Raw genomic sequence first — 21,245 nt, 5'->3', positions numbered from 1 at the left:
ATATTCCCATTGCTAACGTTATAGTTATTGCTATTACATTGCTATAGTTTCTGTAGTCTGGTGACCAGTTAGTATATGAAAAGAAAGAGGAACCACGGACTGGTAGAGCTGGGGACACCAGGTGGGTGCAGTAATGATCAAGTAGAACAGAAAAACAGCAATACTCAGACACGGACCATTGGCGCTATCCTCTAAATTCCACTAGGGCGAAATTACTAACTGATAACACAATTCATGTTTGTATTTACATCATGTAATGTAGTGCTCCGTAGAAAGTACATTTATTGGCTAATTGTAGCGAGCTTTTCCCCAAAAGTTCCACTAGCTAGCAAATGATTATGTGGAAATCATGTCCAGTTTGCTGTAGAACTCGACGCTGTGTAAAACGGAAAGTCGTTGTACTGAACCGGACTATGGCGTAACTTTTACAAAATCGGTATCCCTTCTAGCCATCACCACCAGTTCCTTCTCTGTATGTTCTTAGGTGGAAATCAGCAACCTGGGGCCACTTCCTGTGGAAATTGCGCCTCTCTGTGGTGAAAGGATGTAGTACCAGAAGGAAGCGCGTTAGATATGCCTTTCGACGGCGTCCTCCGAGGGTCAAACATTCTTCATACCGGATTAATAGAACAATCGCGTTTGTTGGTCGAGAACGAGGCGAGCAGAAGTCTGGGTGAAGACGAGGTTGAGTAGACTCGTTTTGAATTTCCAATCCTTGTCCCCCATACCCTCAACGCTGTAGCTACACAGTCAGACTAGACAGGGCTATGTAAAGAGGGAGACTATCCTAAATCAGGAGAATTGTTTGACTCAACTGGATATTGTCCGTCTTTACTAGCTAGGCTAGCCAACAAGCTAACGTTGGTTAGCTTTGCTACACAGACATTTTAATCCAACATGGCGCTTTAAAGAATGCTTTTTGACCAAGACCAGAGATGATGCTTTATTTGGGTGGTTAGGAAGCTCTGCTCCTGCAATCAAGCAAAAACAATCACAAACTACTCTTATAGAAACACCCCCAGAGTCGAGCATTGAATAAACCGTCTTCCTGCACCAGCTGTCTTTGTTATTGTTAACTAGCTAGCGATCTAGATCCAGTGACCATTCTGAAAATGGCAATGAATGGATTTGCAATTACAATACTGATTGATGATGATGATGATGATGATGAACACTTGCACCCATTAAATACCTGTACCAGGTCACTCTAATAATGTTACATTGGTTTGTTTATGTAGCTAGTTAGCTGACTGTCTGCTCGGGAGATGGAGGAGCAGGAGAGAGCTATGGAAGATGATGCTTTGGATTCAAAGCCTCCACTGACCACTGAAGAGGATGAGCCCAAACACACAGACCTCCATGGGTCTCATATCACTGAAACACAACAGGTGGGACTTGACCCTAGGAGTTGGTGGGACTTGACCCTAGGAGTTGGTGGGACTTGACCCTAGGAGTTGGTGGGACTTGACCCTAGGAGTTGGTGGGACTTGACCCTAGGAGTTGGTGGGACTTGACCCTAGGAGTTGATGGGACTTGACCCTAGGAGTTGGTGGGACTTGACCCTAGGAGTTGATGGGACTTGACCCTAGGAGTTGGTGGGACTTGACCCTAGGAGTTGGTGGGACTTGACCCTAGGAGTTGGTGGGACTTGACCCTAGGAGTTGGTGGGACTTGACCCTAGGAGTTGATGGGACTTGACCCTAGGAGTTGGTGGGACTTGACCCTAGGAGTTGATGGGACTTGACCCTAGGAGTTGATGGGACTTGACCCTAGGAGTTGGTGGGACTTGACCCTAGGAGTTGATGGGACTTGACCCTAGGAGTTGGTGGGACTTGACCCTAGGAGTTGATGGGACTTGACCCTAGGAGTTGATGGGAGTTGGTGGGACTTGACCCTAGGAGTTGGTGGGACTTGACCCTAGGAGTTGGTGGGACTTGACCCTAGGAGTTGGTGGGACTTGACCCTAGGAGTTGATGGGACTTGACCCTAGGAGTTGGTGGGACTTGACCCTAGGAGTTGATGGGACTTGACCCTAGGAGTTGATGGGACTTGACCCTAGGAGTTGGTGGGACTTGACCCTAGGAGTTGGTGGGACTTGACCCTAGGAGTTGGTGGGACTTAAACCTATGAGTTGGTACGACTCAAACCTATAAGTTGCAAAATGATTTGTGATAAGAAAAAGTAATACAATGCAGATATCAGGAGACCAAATCAATGGATATTAGCATAGTCACATGCATGTAAAGTATTGTATTGTGTTCCAGGAGCCCAGTGAACCTGCACCTGAAGACAATGAGACAAAGCGACAGTCCTCAGAGCTGCTTGTTATCAACAGCCTAGCACCTCCAGACAGCTGGGAAACAGTCCACACTGATACCAGACCTGAGGAACTGACAAAGACAGAAACGCTCATACTGTCACAGACAGAGAATCAGGCCGCGATGCAGACACAGGACCAGACACAGACATTATCACAGACAGAAAATCAGGCAGCGATGCAAACACAGGACGAGACACAGACAGAGAATCAGGCAGCGATGCAGACACAGGACCAGACACAGACATTATCACAGACAGAGAATCAGGCAGCGATGCAGACACAGGACCAGACACAGACATTATCACAGACAGAGAATCAGGCAGCGATGCAGACACAGGACGAGACACAGACAGATGAGTTCATCATACTCGATCAGAACGGACAGCCCCTGCAGTGTGAACGCATGGTGAGTAGAGAGGGTTTCACAAGAGCACAGAAACAGGTCCAGGCAGCTGCCAAAAGGTATCCTGGTGATCCCAGATCTGTTTGTGCTGACTAGCCAACTTGTTATAGCTTAGTTAGTTGGCTGGTCAGCACAAACAGATCTGGCAGCACCAGGCAAGACTAGTCAATTCGTTCGTTGTTTTTGTTTGTTCCATGCTTCTCATACACAGTCTATGAACTGTTATGTTTACGGTCTTTGTGTACCCTGAACATCTTTGCTCCCCTAGGTGCTAGTGAGCGGTCAGTCGGACAACGGAGAGATGTATGTTATCCCCTCTACTCAGCTAGGAGGGGCTCAAGTGTTACTGCCCAGGGGACAACTGCTGGACATCATAGACCCTACAGGTATTGTTAACCTGGGACTCACCTGCTTCTACAGAGACCATCACCCTATTCCCTATTTAGCGCACTGTGTTTGACCAGAGCTGGCCTACAAATGACTTCAGTTCAGACTGACGTATGGAGCGATCGACAGAGCAGCGGAATTCAATTCAGGATGAGTCATCAGGCAAACAGAATTCTGCATTTCTGACGTTCCCTCAGGAAATATATTAGTTATTCTATTTCTTGTTAGACAGTGTCAAGGAATTTGAACAGAAATGGATTAAATTCCTTGTACAGTGTTGGTGTCACATCATTGAATAGAACACTATCTCTACCACAGGAGGCTGCTGAGGGGAGGACGGCTCATAATGATGGCCGGAACGGAGCAAATGGAACGGCATCAAACACCTGGAGACCATCTGTTTGATGTACTTGATACCGTTCCACTGATTCCGCTCCAGTCATTACCACGAGCCCGTCCTCCCCAATTAAGGTGCCACCAACCTCCTGTGATCTCTATAGTTGGTGTATTAAGTTGAGATTGTCTGGTCTGTTTAGGCTCCTGTGGGGAGAATACTGCTGATGAGGAAGAGCTTCACACCATCACGTTAACAGCTGTTACTGATGACAGCAGCAGTTTGACCACAGTAACATCGGCTGCAGCTAAGACCTCGGCACAGAGGTGGGCTCACTTCTTCTTAGTGTTACTCTCAGTAACTGTTTAAGGAATATTAGGTTAGTTTGACAATTAGTTGTAACTGTTACTGTATTGTTGTGTTGTGTGTAGCTCTCAGGACTGTTTCACCTCTCCTCTGAAACCTCTCCCATCCAACGCCCCCAACTGGGCCCAGAGGCTTCATAACGCTGAGGTACGTATACCAACTGGGCCCAGAGGCTTCATAACGCTGAGGTACGGGGGAGGGGGGGGGGGTCAATGCATATAGTCTGGGTAGCCATTTGATTAGCTGTTCAGGAGTCTTATGGCTTGGGGGTAGAAGCTGTTACGAAGCCTTTTGGACCTAGACTTGGCGCTCCGGTACCGCTTGCCATGTGTTAGCAGAGAGAACAGTCTATGACTAGGGTGGCTGGGGTCTTTGACAATTTTTAGGGCCTTCCTCTGACACCGCCTGGTATAGAGGTCCTGGATGGCAGGAAGCTTGGCCCCAGTGATGTACTGGGCCGTACGCACTACCCTCTGTAGTGCCTTGTGGTCGAAGGCCGAGCAGTTGCCATACCAGGCGGTGATGCAACCAGTCAGGATGCTCTCGATGGTGCAGCTGTATAACTTTTTGAGGATCTGAGAACCCATGCCAAATCTTTTCAGTCTCCTGAGGGGGAATAGGCTTTGTCGTGCCCTCTTCACGACTGTCTTGGTGTGTTTGGAACATGACAGTTTGTTGGTGATGTGGACACCAAGGAACTTGAAGCTCTCAACCTGCTCCACTACAGCCCCGTCGATGAGAATGGGGGCGTGCTCGGCCCTCCTTTTCCTGTAGTCCACATTCATCTCCTTTGTCTTGATCACGTTGAGGGAGAGGTTGTTGTCCTGGCACCACACGGCCAGGTCTCTGACCTCCTCCCTATAGGCTGTCTCGTCGGTGATCAGGCCTACCACTGTTGTGTCGTCAGCAAACCTAATGATGGTGTTGGAGTCGTGCTTGGCCACGCAGTCATGGGTGAACAGGGAGTACAGGAGGGGGCTGAGCACGCACCCCTGAGGGGCCCCGTGTTGAGGATAAGCGTGGCAGATGTGTTGTAACCTACCCTTACCACCTGGGGGCGGCCTGTCAGGAAGTCCAGGATCCAGTTGCAGAGGGAGGTGTTTAGTCCCAGGGTCCTTAGTGATGAGCTTTGAGGGCACTATGGTGTTGAACGCAGAGCTGTAGTCAATGGACAGCATTCTCACATAGGTTTTCCTCTTGTCCAGGTGGGAAAGGGCAGGGTGGAGTGCAACACCCCTAACACATGTTCACACCCTAACACATGTTCACACCCTAACACATGTTCACACCCTAACACATGTTCACACCCTAACACATGTTCACACCCTAACACATGTTCACACCCTAACACATGTTCACACCCTAACACATGTTCACACCCTAACACATGTTCACACCCTAACACATGTTCACACCCTAACACATGTTCACACCCTAACACATGGCTTTGTAGCCTGAGGATGCTAACAAGAAAGGATTGTGATCGTTAGCATCCTCAGGCTTATGGCTTTGCACATTTATGGAAAGGAAGGGCCTCAACAGTCATCCATGTTGACTCTATTGAAAGGAAGGGCCTCAACAGTCATCCATGTTGACTCTTCTTGTCTCCTCCCCCCCTCCCTCCCTCTCTCTCTCTCCTCCCCCCTCCCTCTCTCTCTCTCCTCCCCCCTCCCTCTCTCCTCCCCCCTCCCTCCCTCTCTCTCTCTCCTCCCCCCTCTCTCTCTCTCTCTCTCTCCTCCCCCCTCCCTCTCTCTCTCTCCTCCCTCTCTCTCTCTCTCTCTCTCCTCCCCCCCTCTCTCTCTCTCTCTCTCTCTCTCTCTCTCTCTCCCTCCCCCCCTCTCTCTCTCTCTCTCTCCCTCCCCCCTCTCTCCTCCCCATCCCCCTCCCTCTCTCTCTCCTCCCCTCCCTCTCTCTATCTCTCTCTCCTCCCCCCTCTCTCTCTCTCTCTATCTCTCTCTCCTCCCCCCTCTCTCTCTCTCTCCCCCCCTCTCTCTCTCTCTCTCCCTCCCTCCCCCGGAGCAGAAGATCGGGGACTCCTACCGTGGCTACTGTAACACAGACACGGAGCTGGAGGCCATTCTCCTGCTCCACAAGCAGCAGACCAACAGTGTGTTTGGGACGCGCCAGTCCCCCTCCCCTGCCAAGCCTGCCAGCCGTCTGATGTGGAAGTCACAATACGTACCCTACGATGGCATCCCTTTTGTCAATGCAGGTATACAGTCACAGTACTGGTTAGTACCCTACGATGGCGTCCCTTTTGTCAAGGCAGGTATACAATCACAGTAACAGTTGTTAAGAGACGTGATAACACTTTAGACACATTGTAAAGGCTCACAGGGCGTCTTGACATTTTGCTGGTGATTGTCATGCAAAAGCCTGCCGGTCTCACGGTAATTGACCGTTAATTAACATAAACATGTTTAGCATCACCAGGCCTCAACGCATACAAGCTGCATACAAGCTGCATACAAGCTGCGTACAAGCTGCATTCAAGCTGCATACAAGCTGCGTACAAGCTGCATACAAGCTGCGTACAAGCTGCATACAAGCTGCATACAAGCTGCGTACAAGCTGCATTCAAGCTGCATACAAGCTGCATACAAGCTGCGTACAAGCTGCATTCAAGCTGCATACAAGATGCATACAAGCCGCTGCCTTTGGAACATCTACATAAAAAATATATAATATATCAATTTAATATACATCATAACAACAAATCCAATATTTATTTTAGTCAGGTCTAAAGAGACATTATGATATGAAGATGTATTTCAGAAGAACAGAATATGAGTTGGCCTACTGTATGTTATCTGGCTGTGCTCCATGCCATAGGCGGTAGGCTTGTTCATTTAGCAGACAAGATATGCTTGTAAGTCCCAAGCCACTATTTTATATTATATGATTTTATAGTAAGAACAATATAATTCAACTTATCTGAATAAAATAGAAACCATATTTTTCCTATTCTGGTGCGAGAATGCGCGCATATGAAGTGGCTATATTGAGCGTAAAAGTGATCATTTAAAACAGGTCCTACATGCTAGATTTAGAGTTATTTGGCAACTTTAGTTGATACAAACCTTAGAATGTGCTAGAAATCAAAAGATATTTGGACTGTATGATGCGACGACAGGCTATTGATGATTTGAGAAAGGCGGGGGAAAAAAGCTTGTGCTCTGTTCCTTGCCTCAGGCTGCACAGCTGTTCTCTCATCAAGTGATCATATTTTCACCCATCAGACTATTGTCAATTTAATCTTGTCTTTACTAATATGTAAAATTAGTTTAGATTTAGAATGGCCCATTATCAAATGGGCAGGAGCAGGGGAAAACAGACATGTCATCCGTATGTACTGGAGAAGCGAATGGAGGCCACTTTCCCGCCGGTATGTTTTTGACTCATGTTGGGTAGGCTACTCTGGTCAGTTCGCTGTGCCACAGGTGATAAATCCTGCCCAAAGCTCTTTATGCCATGGGCTCTCCAACCCTGTTCCTGCAGCTACCCAGTACTCTGTATGCCATGGGCTCTCCAACCCTGTTCCTCCAGCTACCCAGTACTCTGTATGCCATGGGCTCTCCAACCCTGTTCCTGTATCTACCCAGTACTCTGTATGCCATGGGCTCTCCAACCCTGTTCCTGCAGCTACCCAGTACTCTGTATGCCATGGGCTCTCCAACCCTGTTCCTGCAGCTACCCAGTACTCTGTATGCCATGGGCTCTCCAACCCTGTTCCTCCAGCTACCCAGTACTATGTATGCCATGGGCTCTCCAACCCTATTCCTGTAGCTACCCAGTACTCTGTATGCCATGGGCTCTCCAACCCTGTTCCTCCAGCTACCCAGTACTCTGTATGCCATGGGCTCTCCAACCCTGTTCCTCCAGCTACCCAGTACTCTGTACGCCATGGGCTCTCCAACCCTGTTCCTCCAGCTACCCGGTACTCTGTACGCCATGGGCTCTCCAACCCTGTTCCTCCAGCTACCCAGTACTCTGTATGCCATGGGCTCTCCAACCCTGTTCCTGCAGCTACCCAGTACTCTGTATGCCATGGGCTCTCCAACCCTGTTCCTCCAGCTACCCAGTACTCTGTACGCCATGGGCTCTCCAACCCTGTTCCCCCAGCTACCCAGTACTCTGTATGCCACGGGCTCTCCAACCCTGTTCCTCCAGCTACCCAGTACTCTGTATGCCATGGGCTCTCCAACCCTGTTCCCTCCAGCTACCCAGTACTCTGTATGCCATGGGCTCTCCAACCCTGTTCCTCCAGCTACCCAGTACTCTGTATGCCATGGGCTCTCCAACCCTGTCCCTCCAGCTACCCAGTACTCTGTATGCCATGGGCTCTCCAACCCTGTTCCTCCAGCTACCCAGTACTCTGTATGCCATGGGCTCTCCAACCCTATTCCTGTAGCTACCCAGTACTCTGTATGCCATGGGCTCTCCAACCCTATTCCTCCAGCTACCCAGTACTCTGTATGCCATGGGCTCTCCCCAACCCTGTTCCTCCAGCTACCCTGTACTCTGTATGCCATGGGCTCTCCAACCCTGTTACTGCAGCTACCCAGTACTCTGTATGCCATGGGCTCTCCAACCCTGTTCCTCCAGCTACCCAGTACTCTGTATGCCATGGGCTCTCCAACCCTGTTCCTCCAGCTACCCAGTACTCTGTATGCCATGGGCTCTCCAACCCTGTTCCTCCAGCTACCCAGTACTCTGTATGCCATGGGCTCTCCAACCCTGTTCCTGCAGCTACCCAGTACTCTGTATGCCATGGGCTCTCCAACCCTGTTCCTCCAGCTACCCAGTACTCTGTATGCCATGGGCTCTCCAACCCTGTTCCTCCAGCTACCCAGTACTCTGTATGCCATGGGCTCTCCAACCCTATTCCTCCAGCTACCCAGTACTCTGTATGCCATGTGCTCTCCAACCCTGTTCCTCCAGCTACCCAGTACTCTGTATGCCATGGGCTCTCCAACCCTGTTCCTCCAGCTACCCAGTACTCTGTATGCCATGGGCTCTCCAACCCTGTTCCTCCAGCTACCCAGTACTCTGTATGCCATGGGCTCTCCAACCCTATTCCTGTAGCTACCCAGTACTCTGTATGCCATGGGCTCTCCAACCCTGTTCCTGTAGCTACCCAGTACTCTGTATGCCATGGGCTCTCCAACCCTGTTACTGCAGCTACCCAGTACTCTGTATGCCATGGGCTCTCCAACCCTGTTCCTCCAGCTACCCAGTACTCTGTATGCCATGGGCTCTCCAACCCTGTTCCCCCAGCTACCCAGTACTCTGTACGCCATGGGCTCTCCAACCCTGTTCCCTCCAGCTACCCAGTACTCTGTATGCCATGTGCTCTCCAACCCTGTTCCTCCAGCTACCCAGTACTCTGTATGCCATGGGCTCTCCAACCCTGTTCCTGTATCTACCCAGTACTCTGTATGCCATGGGCTCTCCAACCCTGTTCCTCCAGCTACCCAGTACTCTGTATGCCATGGGCTCTCCAACCCTGTTCCTCCAGCTACCCAGTACTCTGTATGCCATGGGCTCTCCAACCCTGTTCCTGCAGCTACCCAGTACTCTGTATGCCATGGGCTCTCCAACCCTGTTCCTGTATCTACCCAGTACTCTGTATGCCATGGGCTCTCCAACCCTGTTCCTCCAGCTACCCAGTACTCCAGCTACTTTCCCCCTTCTGATAACCAGGTGGCGAATCGCATCTCTGCATGTCTGGCAGACATATCAGTATGGATGACGGATCACCACCTCAAGCTGAACCCTGGCAAGACGGAGCTGCTCTTCCTCCCGGGGAAGGACTGCCCGTTCCATGATCTCGCCATCACGGTTGACAACTCCGCTGTGTCCTCCTCCCAGAGTGCGAAGAGCCTAGGCGTGACCCTGGACAACACCCTGTCGTTCTCCGCCAACATCAAGGCGGTGACCCGCTCCTGCAGGTTCATGCTCTACAACATTCGGAGAGTACGACCCTGCCTTACACAGGAAGCGGCACAGGTCCTAATCCAGGCACTTGTCATCTCCCGTCTGGACTACTGCAACTCGCTGTTGGCTGGCCTCCCTGCCTGTGCCATTAAACCCCTACAACTCATCCAGAATGCCGCAGCCCGTCTGGTGTTCAACCTTCCCAAGTTCTCTCACGTCACCCCCCTCCTCCGCACACTCCACTGGCTTCCAGTTGAAGCTCGCATCCGCTACAAGACCATGGTGCTTGCCTATGGAGCAGTGAGGGGAACGGCACCTCTGTACCTTCAGGCTCTGATCAGTCCCTACACCCAAACGAGGGCATTGCGCTCATCCACCTCTGGCCTGCTGGCTCCCTTCCTCTGCGGAAGCATAGTTCCCGCTCAGCCCAGTCAAAACTGTTCGCTGCTCTGGCACCCCAATGGTGGAACAAGCTCCCTCACGACGCCAGGACAGCGGAGTCACTCACCACCTTCCGGAGACATTTGAAACCCCACCTCTTTAAGGAATACCTGGGATAGGATAAAGGAATCCTTCTACCCCCCCCCCCCCAATTGTAAAGTGGTTATCCCACTGGCTATAGGGTGAACGCACCAATTTGTGAGTCGCTCTGGCTAAGAGCGTCTGCTAAATGACGTTAATGTGCCCTTGAGCAAGGCACTTAACCCTAATTGCTCCTGTAAGTCGCTCTGGATAAGAGCGTCTGCTAAATGACTAAAATGTAAATGTAAATGTACTCTGTATGCCATGGGCTCTCCAACCCTGTTCCTCCAGCTACCCAGTACTCTGTACGCCATGGGCTCTCCAACCCTGTTCCTCCAGCTACCCAGTACTTAATTTGGGAAACCAAGTGAAATCTGTTTGTGAACATCGATAGCAACATGTTTTCACAACGAAACATATTTCATTAAACTGTTGACAGCCCCTCTCTCTCTGCGTGCTGGAAAAAGGAATGAAGGAGAGAGGGGAGGAGATGGAAACGCACAGTGGTGAGATATTCTGACGCTAAAGGTCATGTGTCAGTCTACTAATGATGGTGAGTTGTGTAGGCTACTACAAAGGCAATGTACAGAGGGCATCAGAGGAGATTACCGTGACTCAACGGTCATCCAGATGTTTACTGCGGTCATGACTCAGGACTGCCCCTGTGGCCGCAACAGTCCAACTCATACATGCTTATAACATTATACCTGCAGGCTTTAAGGAAAGTGTTACCAAAGTATTCTACTCCAATGTAATAACTGTGTCCATATGAATGAAAGGTATGGTTTCCTAGGTCATATTCGGAGTTATTTACATTTGACTCATTTTAGCAGACGCTCTTCTCCAGAGCGACTTACAGTCAGTGAGTGCATACGTTTTTAATACCGCGTACTAGCACTGTGGACCCTGGTCAAAAGATGTGCACTAAATAGGGAATGGGTTGCTGTACTAGCACTGTGGACCCTGGTCAAAAGATGTGCACTAAATAGGGAATGGGTTGCTGTACTAGCACTGTGGACCCTGGTCAAAAGATGTGCACTAAATAGGGAATGGGGTGCCGTACTAGCACTGTGGACCCTGGTCAAAAGATGTGCACTAAATAGGGAATGGGGTGCCGTACTAGCACTGTGGACCCTGGTCAAAAGATGTGCACTAAATAGGGAATGGGGTGCCGTACTAGCACTGTGGACCCTGGTCAAAAGATGTGCACTAAATAGGGAATGGGGTGCCGTACTAGCACTGTGGACCCTGGTCAAAAGATGTGCACTAAATAGGGAATGGGGTGCCGTACTAGCACTGTGGACCCTGGTCAAAAGATGTGCACTAAATAGGGAATGGGGTGCCGTACTAGCACTGTGGACCCTGGTCAAAAGATGTGCACTAAATAGGGAATGGGGTGCCGTACTAGCACTGTGGACCCTGGTCAAAAGATGTGCACTAAATAGGGAATGGGGTGCCGTACTAGCACTGTGGACCCTGGTCAAAAGATGTGCACTAAATAGGGAATGGGGTGCCGTACTAGCACTGTGGACCCTGGTCAAAAGATGTGCACTAAATAGGGAATGGGGTGCCGTACTAGCACTGTGGACCCTGGTCAAAAGATGTGCACTAAATAGGGAATGGGGTGCCGTACTAGCACTGTGGACCCTGGTCAAAAGATGTGCACTAAATAGGGAATGGGGTGCCGTATTAGCACTGTGGACCCTGGTCAAAAGATGTGCACTAAATAGGGAATGGGGTGCCGTACTAGCACTGTGGACCCTGGTCAAAAGATGTGCACTAAATAGGGAATGGGGTGCCGTACTAGCACTGTGGACCCTGGTCAAAAGATGTGCACTAAATAGGGAATGGGGTGCCGTACTAGCACTGTGGACCCTGGTCAAAAGATGTGCACTAAATAGGGAATGGGGTGCCGTACTAGCACTGTGGACCCTGGTCAAAAGATGTGCACTAAATAGGGAATGGGGTGCCGTACTAGCACTGTGGACCCTGGTCAAAAGATGTGCACTAAATAGGGAATGGGGTGCCGTACTAGCACTGTGGACCCTGGTCAAAAGATGTGCACTAAATAGGGAATGGGGTGCCGTACTAGCACTGTGGACCCTGGTCAAAAGATGTGCACTAAATAGGGAATGGGGTGCCGTACTAGCACTGTGGACCCTGGTCAAAAGATGTGCACTAAATAGGGAATGGGGTGCCGTACTAGCACTGTGGACCCTGGTCAAAAGATGTGCACTAAATAGGGAATGGGGTGCCGTACTAGCACTGTGGACCCTGGTCAAAAGATGTGCACTAAATAGGGAATGGGGTGCCGTACTAGCACTGTGGACCCTGGTCAAAAGATGTGCACTAAATAGGGAATGGGGTGCCGTACTAGCACTGTGGACCCTGGTCAAAAGATGTGCACTAAATAGGGAATGGGGTGCCGTACTAGCACTGTGGACCCTGGTCAAAAGATGTGCACTAAATAGGGAATGGGGTGCCGTACTAGCACTGTGGACCCTGGTCAAAAGATGTGCACTAAATAGGGAATGGGGTGCCGTACTAGCACTGTGGACCCTGGTCAAAAGATGTGCACTAAATAGGGAATGGGGTGCCGTACTAGCACTGTGGACCCTGGTCAAAAGATGTGCACTAAATAGGGAATGGGGTGCCGTACTAGCACTGTGGACCCTGGTCAAAAGATGTGCACTAAATAGGGAATGGGGTGCCGTACTAGCACTGTGGACCCTGGTCAAAAGATGTGCACTAAATAGGGAATGGGGTGCCGTACTAGCACTGTGGACCCTGGTCAAAAGATGTGCACTAAATAGGGAATGGGGTGCCGTACTAGCACTGTGGACCCTGGTCAAAAGATGTGCACTAAATAGGGAATGGGGTGCCGTACTAGCACTGTGGACCCTGGTCAAAAGATGTGCACTAAATAGGGAATGGGTTGCCGTACTAGCACTGTGGACCCTGGTCAAAAAATTTGCACTAAATAGGGAATGGGTTGCCGTACTAGCACTGTGGACCCTGGTCAAAAGATGTGCACTAAATAGGGAATGGGGTGCCGTACTAGCACTGTGGACCCTGGTCAAAAAATTTGCACTAAATAGGGAATGGGTTGCCGTACTAGCACTGTGGACCCTGGTCAAAAGATGTGCACTAAATAGGGAATGGGTTGCCGTACTAGCACTGTGGACCCTGGTCAAAAGATGTGCACTAAATAGGGAATGGGTTGCCGTTTGGGACGCGACCCACGTCTCCTTTCTCCATCTGTCTCCAGGCAGCAGAGCTGTAGTGATGGAGTGTCAGTATGGCCCAAGGAGGAAAGGCCTCCAGCCCAAGAAGACTGCCGAGCAGACCATCAGGCAGAACGCTGATTACAAAGCCACATGTCCTGCCAGGTACACAATCACACATATACACACACACACTCAAACCCCATCCACATCTACGCCGACAAACAAAACGCTACCAACTCTGTGGACATGCCATAAGAGCCGTGTGTAAAGGTAGTATTTCTGACATTGCTCTCATTCTTTCAGGATCTATATCAAGAAGGTGTGTAAGTTTCCGCAGTACCGGGTGCCGACGGACCCGAACGTAGACAAGAGGGTTGTTCGGCAAGAGCAGGAGAAGGCCTTTTTCAACCTCCGGAAGACCCTGTGGGATGTGGGCGGAGTCCTGAGGTATTGATTGATTGATTGATTGATTGATTGATTCTGTTATTTGTACGTGATTTGATATATTTATATATTATTAAAGCGTCTTGCAGATGCCCAGCCCATATGGGCTAATAAGACTCTGAATGTTTAAATAAGTAAACCTTCTGGTTGACTGATATGTGTAGCTACATCGGTTCCTTTGTTCTTTCTCTGGTTTACCAGGTACTACATGCAGCTTCCCACCCAGAAAGCTCACCTCTACCATGACATGGAGGCTCTCCTCCCACCTCCTCCTCCAGACCTCCTCTTCCTCCCCATGGAGGAGGTGGAGGAGGAGGAGGAGGAGGAGGAGGAGGAGGAGAGGGGATGTGTCTGTGATGGAGGTGTGGAGGATGGTGGAACCATGCCATCTCGCCTCCACCCCAGGGTGGCAGAGAAAATCAGGGAGTTGGTGGATCAGGGATATCATCAGGTGTACCAGGTCCGCAAACAGCTCAGGTAAGGAGGACCTCAGGGGGCCGTATGTATCAAACAGCTCAGAGTAGGAGCTGATTTAGGATTAGTTTTGCATTTTAGGCTGCGTTTACACAGGCAGCCCACTTCTGATATTTTGCCACTAATTGGGCTGAGATTCACTCTGAGAGACACATGACGCATACAGCCCAGGATCACACTGGATGCACAGGTCGTCATGGTCCCCAGTATTACCACTATCCCCGGCGCTAACCTGTCTTCCTGTTTCCTATCCTGCCAGGCGGTTTGTGGAGCGGGAGATGTTTAAATCAGAGGAGGTCCCAGAGAGACATAACCTCTGCTACTTCCCCACCGTCAATGACATAAAGAACCACATCCATGAGGCCCAGAAGACCTTGCAGCAGGCTGGGGTCATCACTGACGTAACACAGGTAACTAGGAAGACCTTGCAGCAGGCTGGGGTCATCACTGACGTAACACAGGTAACTAGGAAGACCTTCCAGCAGGCTGGGGTCATCACTGACGTAACACAGGTAACTAGGAAGACCTTCCAGCAGGCTGGGGTCACCACTGATTTTAACACAGGTAACTAGGAAGACCTTGCAGCAGGCTGGGGTCATCACTGATTTTAACACAGGTAACTAGAAAGACCTTCCAGCAGGCTGGGGTCACCACTGATTTTAACACAGGTAACTAGGAAGACCTTGCAGCAGGCTGGGGTCACCACTGATTTTAACACAGGTAACTAGGAAGACCTTCCAGCAGGCTGGGGTCATCACTGATTTTAACACAGGTAACTAGGAAGACCTTCCAGCAGGCTGGGGTCACCACTGATTTTAACACAGGTAACTAGGAAGACCTTCCAGCAGGCTGGGGTCACCACTGATTTTAACACAGGTAACTAGGAAGACCTTCCAGCAGGCTGGGGTCATCACTGATTTTAACACAGGTAACTAGGAAGACCTTCCAGCAGGCTGGGGTCACCACTGATTTTAACACAGGTAACTAGGAAGACCTTCCAGCAGGCTGGGGTCATCACTGATTTTAACACAGGTAACTAGGAAGACCTTGCAGCAGGCTGGGGTCATCACTGATTTTAACACAGGTAACTAGGAAGACCTTCCAGCAGGCTGGGGTCACCACTGATTTTAACACAGGTAACTAGGAAGACCTTGCAGCAGGCTGGGGTCATCACTGATTTTAACACAGGTAACTAGGAAGACCTTCCAGCAGGCTGGGGTCATCACTGATTTTAACACAGGTAACTAGGAAGACCTTGCAGCAGGCTGGGGTCATCACTGATTTTAACACAGGTAACTAGGAAGACCTTCCAGCAGGCTGGGGTCATCACTGATTTTAACACAGGTAACTAGGAAGACCTTGCAGCAGGCTGGGGTCACCACTGATTTTAACACAGGTAACTAGGAAGACCTTCCAGCAGGCTGGGGTCACCCTGCTTCTTATCTGTTTTTCCCAGCTCTTTCAGCTAAAACTTGTTGTTCTCCATTTGTCACGCCTGATGTTCGCTGCCTCACCTCAGTGGACTGAAGTGGACCCAATGACTGAGACTGTGACTCTGACCCTCACACCAGCCCCTGCTAAAGGTAGTGACGTTGCATGTCGCTTCGAGTCCCAATAGTTATCCGACTAGCTCGGTTTCTTACGGTGTTTATTCCGTCCAGGTGCCCTCCAGAGAGTAGCAGTGTTGGAGGGGAGCGACACGTTATCGCCTGAGGCCGTACAACTCTTCAGCTCTCTGACGTCCCTGCAGCCCAAGATCTTTGCCCAGCTACAGGTGACGTTCTGCATGTGTCTTACACACCTGATTAATCCCTATCCAATTTTAATCGAATCGGACAGAATGATATGTCTGTGTTTCTTAGTCACTCAGCAAACAAACTGTCTGTTTCATTTCCAGGGCATCCAGCTCCAACCAGGCCTGTGTTCTTTCGATGGAGGTCTGTCTCAGTTGTCTAAAGTCACAGACTCCCTGGAGCTGCCCAGCACCTCACCCCCTCAGTTCCTCCAGTCCAGCCCTTCCCAGGGGGAAGCTATGGCCCTGGCTGACCCCTCAGTGGTTCTGGGCATGGGTCAGGTGGTCGTGGTGTCATCGTTAGGGGACGGCCAGGTGGTCAGCGTGTCATCGTTAGGGGACGGACAGGTGGTCAGCGTGTCATCTCTAGGGGACGGGAGTGTGGGGACACACCAGATACTGTTGGAGGACGGACAGACCATCCCTGTCCAGATAGTTTCCCCTGCTACTATTGGTGAGACAGTCAGGAGTTGACCTGAGATATTGCTGCTGTAGACTTCCTGTGGTGTGTCTGTCTGCATCCCAAATGGCAGCCTATTCCGTATATAGTGCACTACTATTGATGAGAGCCCCGATCAAAAGTATTGCACAATATAGGAAATAGGATTCAGTTTGGGATGCAGAGAGTCTCAGGAGTAGGGAGCCATGATGACTGGGTAGATGACAGATCACAGGCTGAGAGTCAGGAGTAGGTATCCATGATGACTGGGTAGATGACAGATCACAGGCTGAGAGTCAGGAGTAGGTATCCATGATGACTGGGTAGATGACAGATCACAGGCTGAGAGTCAGGAGTAGGTATCCATGATGACTAGGTAGATGACAGATCACAGGCTGAGAGTCAGGAGTAGGTATCCATGATGACTGGGTAGATGACAGATCACAGGCTGAGAGTCAGGAGTAGGTATCCATGATGACTGGGTAGATGACAGATCACAGGCTGAGAGTCAGGAGTAGGTATCCATGATGACTGGGCAGACGACAGATCACAGGCTGAGAGTCAGGAGTAGGTATCCATGATGACTGGGTAGATGACAGATCACAGGCTGAGAGTCAGGAGTAGGTATCCATGATGACTGGGTAGATGACAGATCACAGGCAGAGAGTCAGGAGTAGGTATCCATGATGACTGGGTAGATGACAGATCACAGGCAGAGAGTCAGGAGTAGGTATCCATGATGACTGGGTAGATGACAGATCACAGGCTGAGAGTCTCAGGAGTAGGTATCCATGATGACTGGGCAGATGACAGATCACAGGCTGAGAGTCTCAGGAGTAGGTATCCATGATGACTGGGCAGACGACAGATCACAGGCTGAGAGTCAGGAGTAGGTATCCATGATGACTGGGTAGATGACAGATCACAGGCAGAGAGTCAGGAGTAGGTATCCATGATGACTGGGTAGATGACAGATCACAGGCTGAGAGTCAGGAGTAGGTATCCATGATGACTGGGTAGACGACAGATCACAGGCTGAGAGTCAGGAGTAGGTATCCATGATGACTGGGTAGATGACAGATCACAGGCTGAGAGTCAGGAGTAGGTATCCATGATGACTGGGTAGACGACAGATCACAGGCTGAGAGTCAGGAGCAGGTATCCATGATGACTGGGTAGATGACAGATCACAGGCTGAGAGTCAGGAGCAGGTATCCATGATGACTGGGTAGATGACAGATCACAGGCTGAGAGTCAGGAGCAGGTATCCATGATGACTGGGTAGATGACAGATCACAGGCTGAGAGTCAGGAGTAGGTATCCATGATGACTGGGCAGACGACAGATCACAGGCTGAGAGTCAGGGGCAGGTATCCATGATGACTGGGTAGATGACAGATCACAGGCTGAGAGTCTCAGGAGTAGGTATCCATGATGACTGGGTAGATGACAGATCACAGGCTGAGAGTCAGGAGTAGGTATCCATGATGACTGGGCAGATGACAGATCACAGGCTGAGAGTCAGGAGTAGGTATCCATGATGACTGGGTAGATGACAGATCACAGGCTGAGAGTCAGGAGTAGGTATCCATGATGACTGGGTAGATGACAGATCACAGGCTGAGAGTCAGGAGTAGGTATCCATGATGACTGGGTAGATGACAGATCACAGGCTGAGAGTCAGGAGTAGGTATCCATGATGACTGGGTAGATGACAGATCACAGGCTGAGAGTCAGGAGTAGGTATCCATGATGACTGGGTAGATGACAGATCACAGGCTGAGAGTCAGGAGTAGGTATCCATGATGACTGGGTAGACGACAGATCACAGGCTGAGAGTCAGGAGTAGGTATCCATGATGACTGGGTAGACGACAGATCACAGGCTGAGAGTCTCAGGAGTAGGTATCCATGATGACTGGGTAGATGACAGATCACAGGCTGAGAGTCAGGAGTAGGTATCCATGATGACTGGGTAGATGACAGATCACAGGCTGAGAGTCAGGAGTAGGTATCCATGATGACTGGGTAGACGACAGATCACAGGCTGAGAGTCAGGAGTAGGTATCCATGATGACTGGGTAGATGACAGATCACAGGCTGAGAGTCAGGGGTAGGTATCCATGATGACTGGGTAGATGACAGATCACAGGCTGAGTGTCTCAGGAGTAGGTATCCATGATGACTGGGAAGACGACAGATCACAGGCTGAGAGTCAGGGGCAGGTATCCATGATGACTGGGTAGATGACAGATCACAGGCTGAGTGTCTCAGGAGTAGGTATCCATGATGACTGGGTAGATGACAGATCACAGGCTGAGAGTCAGGAGTAGGTATCCATGATGACTGGGTAGATGACAGATCACAGGCTGAGAGTCAGGGGTAGGTATCCATGATGACTAGGTAGATGACAGATCACAGGCTGAGAGTCAGGGGTAGGTATCCATGATGACTGGGCAGACGACAGATCACAGGCTGAGTGTCTCAGGAGTAGGTATCCATGATGACTGGGCAGACGACAGATCACAGGCTGAGAGTCAGGGGCAGGTATCCATGATGACTGGGTAGATGACAGATCACAGGCAGAGAGTCAGGAGTAGGTATCCATGATGACTGGGTAGATGACAGATCACAGGCTGAGTGTCTCAGGAGTAGGTATCCATGATGACTGGGTAGATGACAGATCACAGGCTGAGAGTCTCAGGAGTAGGTATCCATGATGACTGGGTAGATGACAGATCACAGGCTGAGAGTCAGGAGTAGGTATCCATGATGACTGGGTAGATGACAGATCACAGGCTGAGAGTCAGGAGTAGGTATCCATGATGACTGGGTAGATGACAGATCACAGGCTGAGAGTCAGGAGTAGGTATCCATGATGACTGGGTAGATGACAGATCACAGGCTGAGAGTCAGGAGTAGGTATCCATGATGACTGGGTAGATGACAGATCACAGGCTGAGAGTCAAGAGTAGGTATCCATGATGACTGGGTAGATGACAGATCACAGGCTGAGAGTCAGGAGTAGGTATCCATGATGACTGGGTAGATGACAGATCACAGGCTGAGAGTCAGGAGTAGGTATCCATGATGACTGGGTAGATGACAGATCACAGGCTGAGAGTCAGGAGTAGGTATCCATGATGACTGGGTAGATGACAGATCACAGGCTGAGAGTCAGGAGTAGGTATCCATGATGACTGGGTAGATGACAGATCACAGGCTGAGAGTCAGGAGTAGGTATCCATGATGACTGGGCAGACGACAGATCACAGGCTGAGAGTCAGGAGTAGGTATCCATGATGACTGGGTAAACGAGAGTCTGACTTGTTTTTTCTCTTCCTGTTGCTGTGTTCTATTCCTCAGCCCTGACCAGTCCAGAGGAGGTCAAGGAGGAGGAGGTCACTGTCAACCCTGTAGATTGACACCCGACTGGGGTGTGCCGTACACCAGGGTGTATTTAAGCCCTCACAGGGGCGCGTTACATCTATACTATATACTAACTGTGAGAGGGGTTGGTTTCACCTCAGGACTGTCATGTTTATTGATCACGTTTATTGGACAATTGACTGAAAATGCAATTAATGCAGTGTTTTCTGCATGTTATGTTTTTTGATATCATCATGAGGAACTTATTTGCCATCTCGCTTTAAAATCATGGAATCCAACGAATCTTGTATAATTATTAATTTAAAAATGACAACTACAAGAGCCGTGGGTGTAAAAAGTTGATATCATGTGTATATATTAGTGCAAAGGCAATGTAGTCTTTTTAATAGTGTTTCTAACCCTGTTGCATAGTCTTCTGAGATGATGATGTAATTGTACTTCAGTGGGCTACCACTCGACTCATTAAAGCTGATAAAGCTTTATTTTATTTGTTTAAGTTAATTCATTCCTTAATACAATTGTTTTAAGTTGTTTACGGACTATTCTATCCATTTGCCAATAAAGATCCATCCATTATTGTTCTCAACTGGCCTACCTGGTTAAATAAAGGTGAAATAAAAAATTAATTAATACATTCTAGTGGGACTTTGTCACAACAAGTAGGATTCAATCAGTAGTCAGATTTGAAATTATTTCCATAAAATAAAAAATGGAAGACTAATTTGGGTATATTCCACAAGACTGAGAAAACACCACTTGACGTTCTGTATGTGAACAGAACCCACAAATTACAAATGATTTACCCAGCATGCTCTGCGTGACTAGTTACCACGGCCACAAAGTCATAAACCCCGCCAATTTCTACAATTTATCTTCTTCAAATGTGTTTTTAAAGATAACCTTAACCACACTGCTAACCTTATGCTTAACCTTACATTAAGAACAAAAAGCAACAACAACAAAAAATCATGCATTTTTACGATTTAGCTTATTTTGACTTTGTGGCTGTGCTATCTAGTAGAAACTGGAGATCCGTTAGAGGCTGGCTTTACCGTGCCCAAATGGATGACGTAGCTGAGAATGAGTATGAAGACGAATGGAGTCGGTTCAGTCGTCCTGAGAGCCCTTACAAGCTAGTTTATGCTGGCAACAACAGTAGCATGGCGCAAGTTATTAAAACTTGTAAGAGAAAGTGATAAGCATGATTCTGT

The 21,245-nt window shown here is 49.4% G+C and overlaps 1 protein-coding gene across 2 annotated transcripts; it reads left to right on the top strand.

Moving 5' to 3' along the window:
• The first annotated feature begins 609 nt into the window (after positions 1-609).
• Positions 610-20,660, top strand: carf (calcium responsive transcription factor). Of its 2 annotated transcripts, none has more exons than XM_041868648.1 (15): positions 610-684; positions 1,239-1,388; positions 2,265-2,726; positions 2,992-3,109; positions 3,647-3,770; positions 3,876-3,957; positions 5,833-6,022; positions 13,538-13,658; positions 13,800-13,943; positions 14,142-14,417; positions 14,674-14,824; positions 15,934-15,997; positions 16,076-16,188; positions 16,312-16,660; positions 20,011-20,660. In XM_041868648.1, exons 2-15 carry the CDS (start codon positions 1,266-1,268, stop codon positions 20,067-20,069), a joined length of 2,376 nt encoding a protein of 791 aa, XP_041724582.1. In that variant the 5' UTR covers positions 610-684; positions 1,239-1,265; the 3' UTR covers positions 20,070-20,660. The 2 variants fall into 2 exon arrangements, with proteins under 2 accessions (XP_041724582.1, XP_041724580.1); XM_041868646.1 differs by having other exon boundaries at positions 15,871-15,997.
• The last annotated feature ends 585 nt before the right edge of the window (positions 20,661-21,245 follow it).

This window comes from Coregonus clupeaformis, unplaced genomic scaffold (assembly GCF_020615455.1).
Source record: "Coregonus clupeaformis isolate EN_2021a unplaced genomic scaffold, ASM2061545v1 scaf0075, whole genome shotgun sequence".
Classification (NCBI taxonomy): Eukaryota; Metazoa; Chordata; class Actinopteri; order Salmoniformes; family Salmonidae; genus Coregonus; species Coregonus clupeaformis.
This window is presented reverse-complemented; position numbering and strand designations above follow the sequence as displayed.

Excerpts from the sequence above, each read along its gene's own strand:
- carf (XM_041868646.1), top strand. The coding sequence starts at position 1,266 with ATGGAGGAGCAGGAGAGAGCTATGGAAGATGATGCTTTGGATTCAAAG. Across the intron at positions 3,958-5,832 it reads AGAGGCTTCATAACGCTGAG|AAGATCGGGGACTCCTACCG; the intron begins GTACGTATACCA and ends CCCCCGGAGCAG. Across the intron at positions 13,944-14,141 it reads GATGTGGGCGGAGTCCTGAG|GTACTACATGCAGCTTCCCA; the intron begins GTATTGATTGAT and ends CTGGTTTACCAG.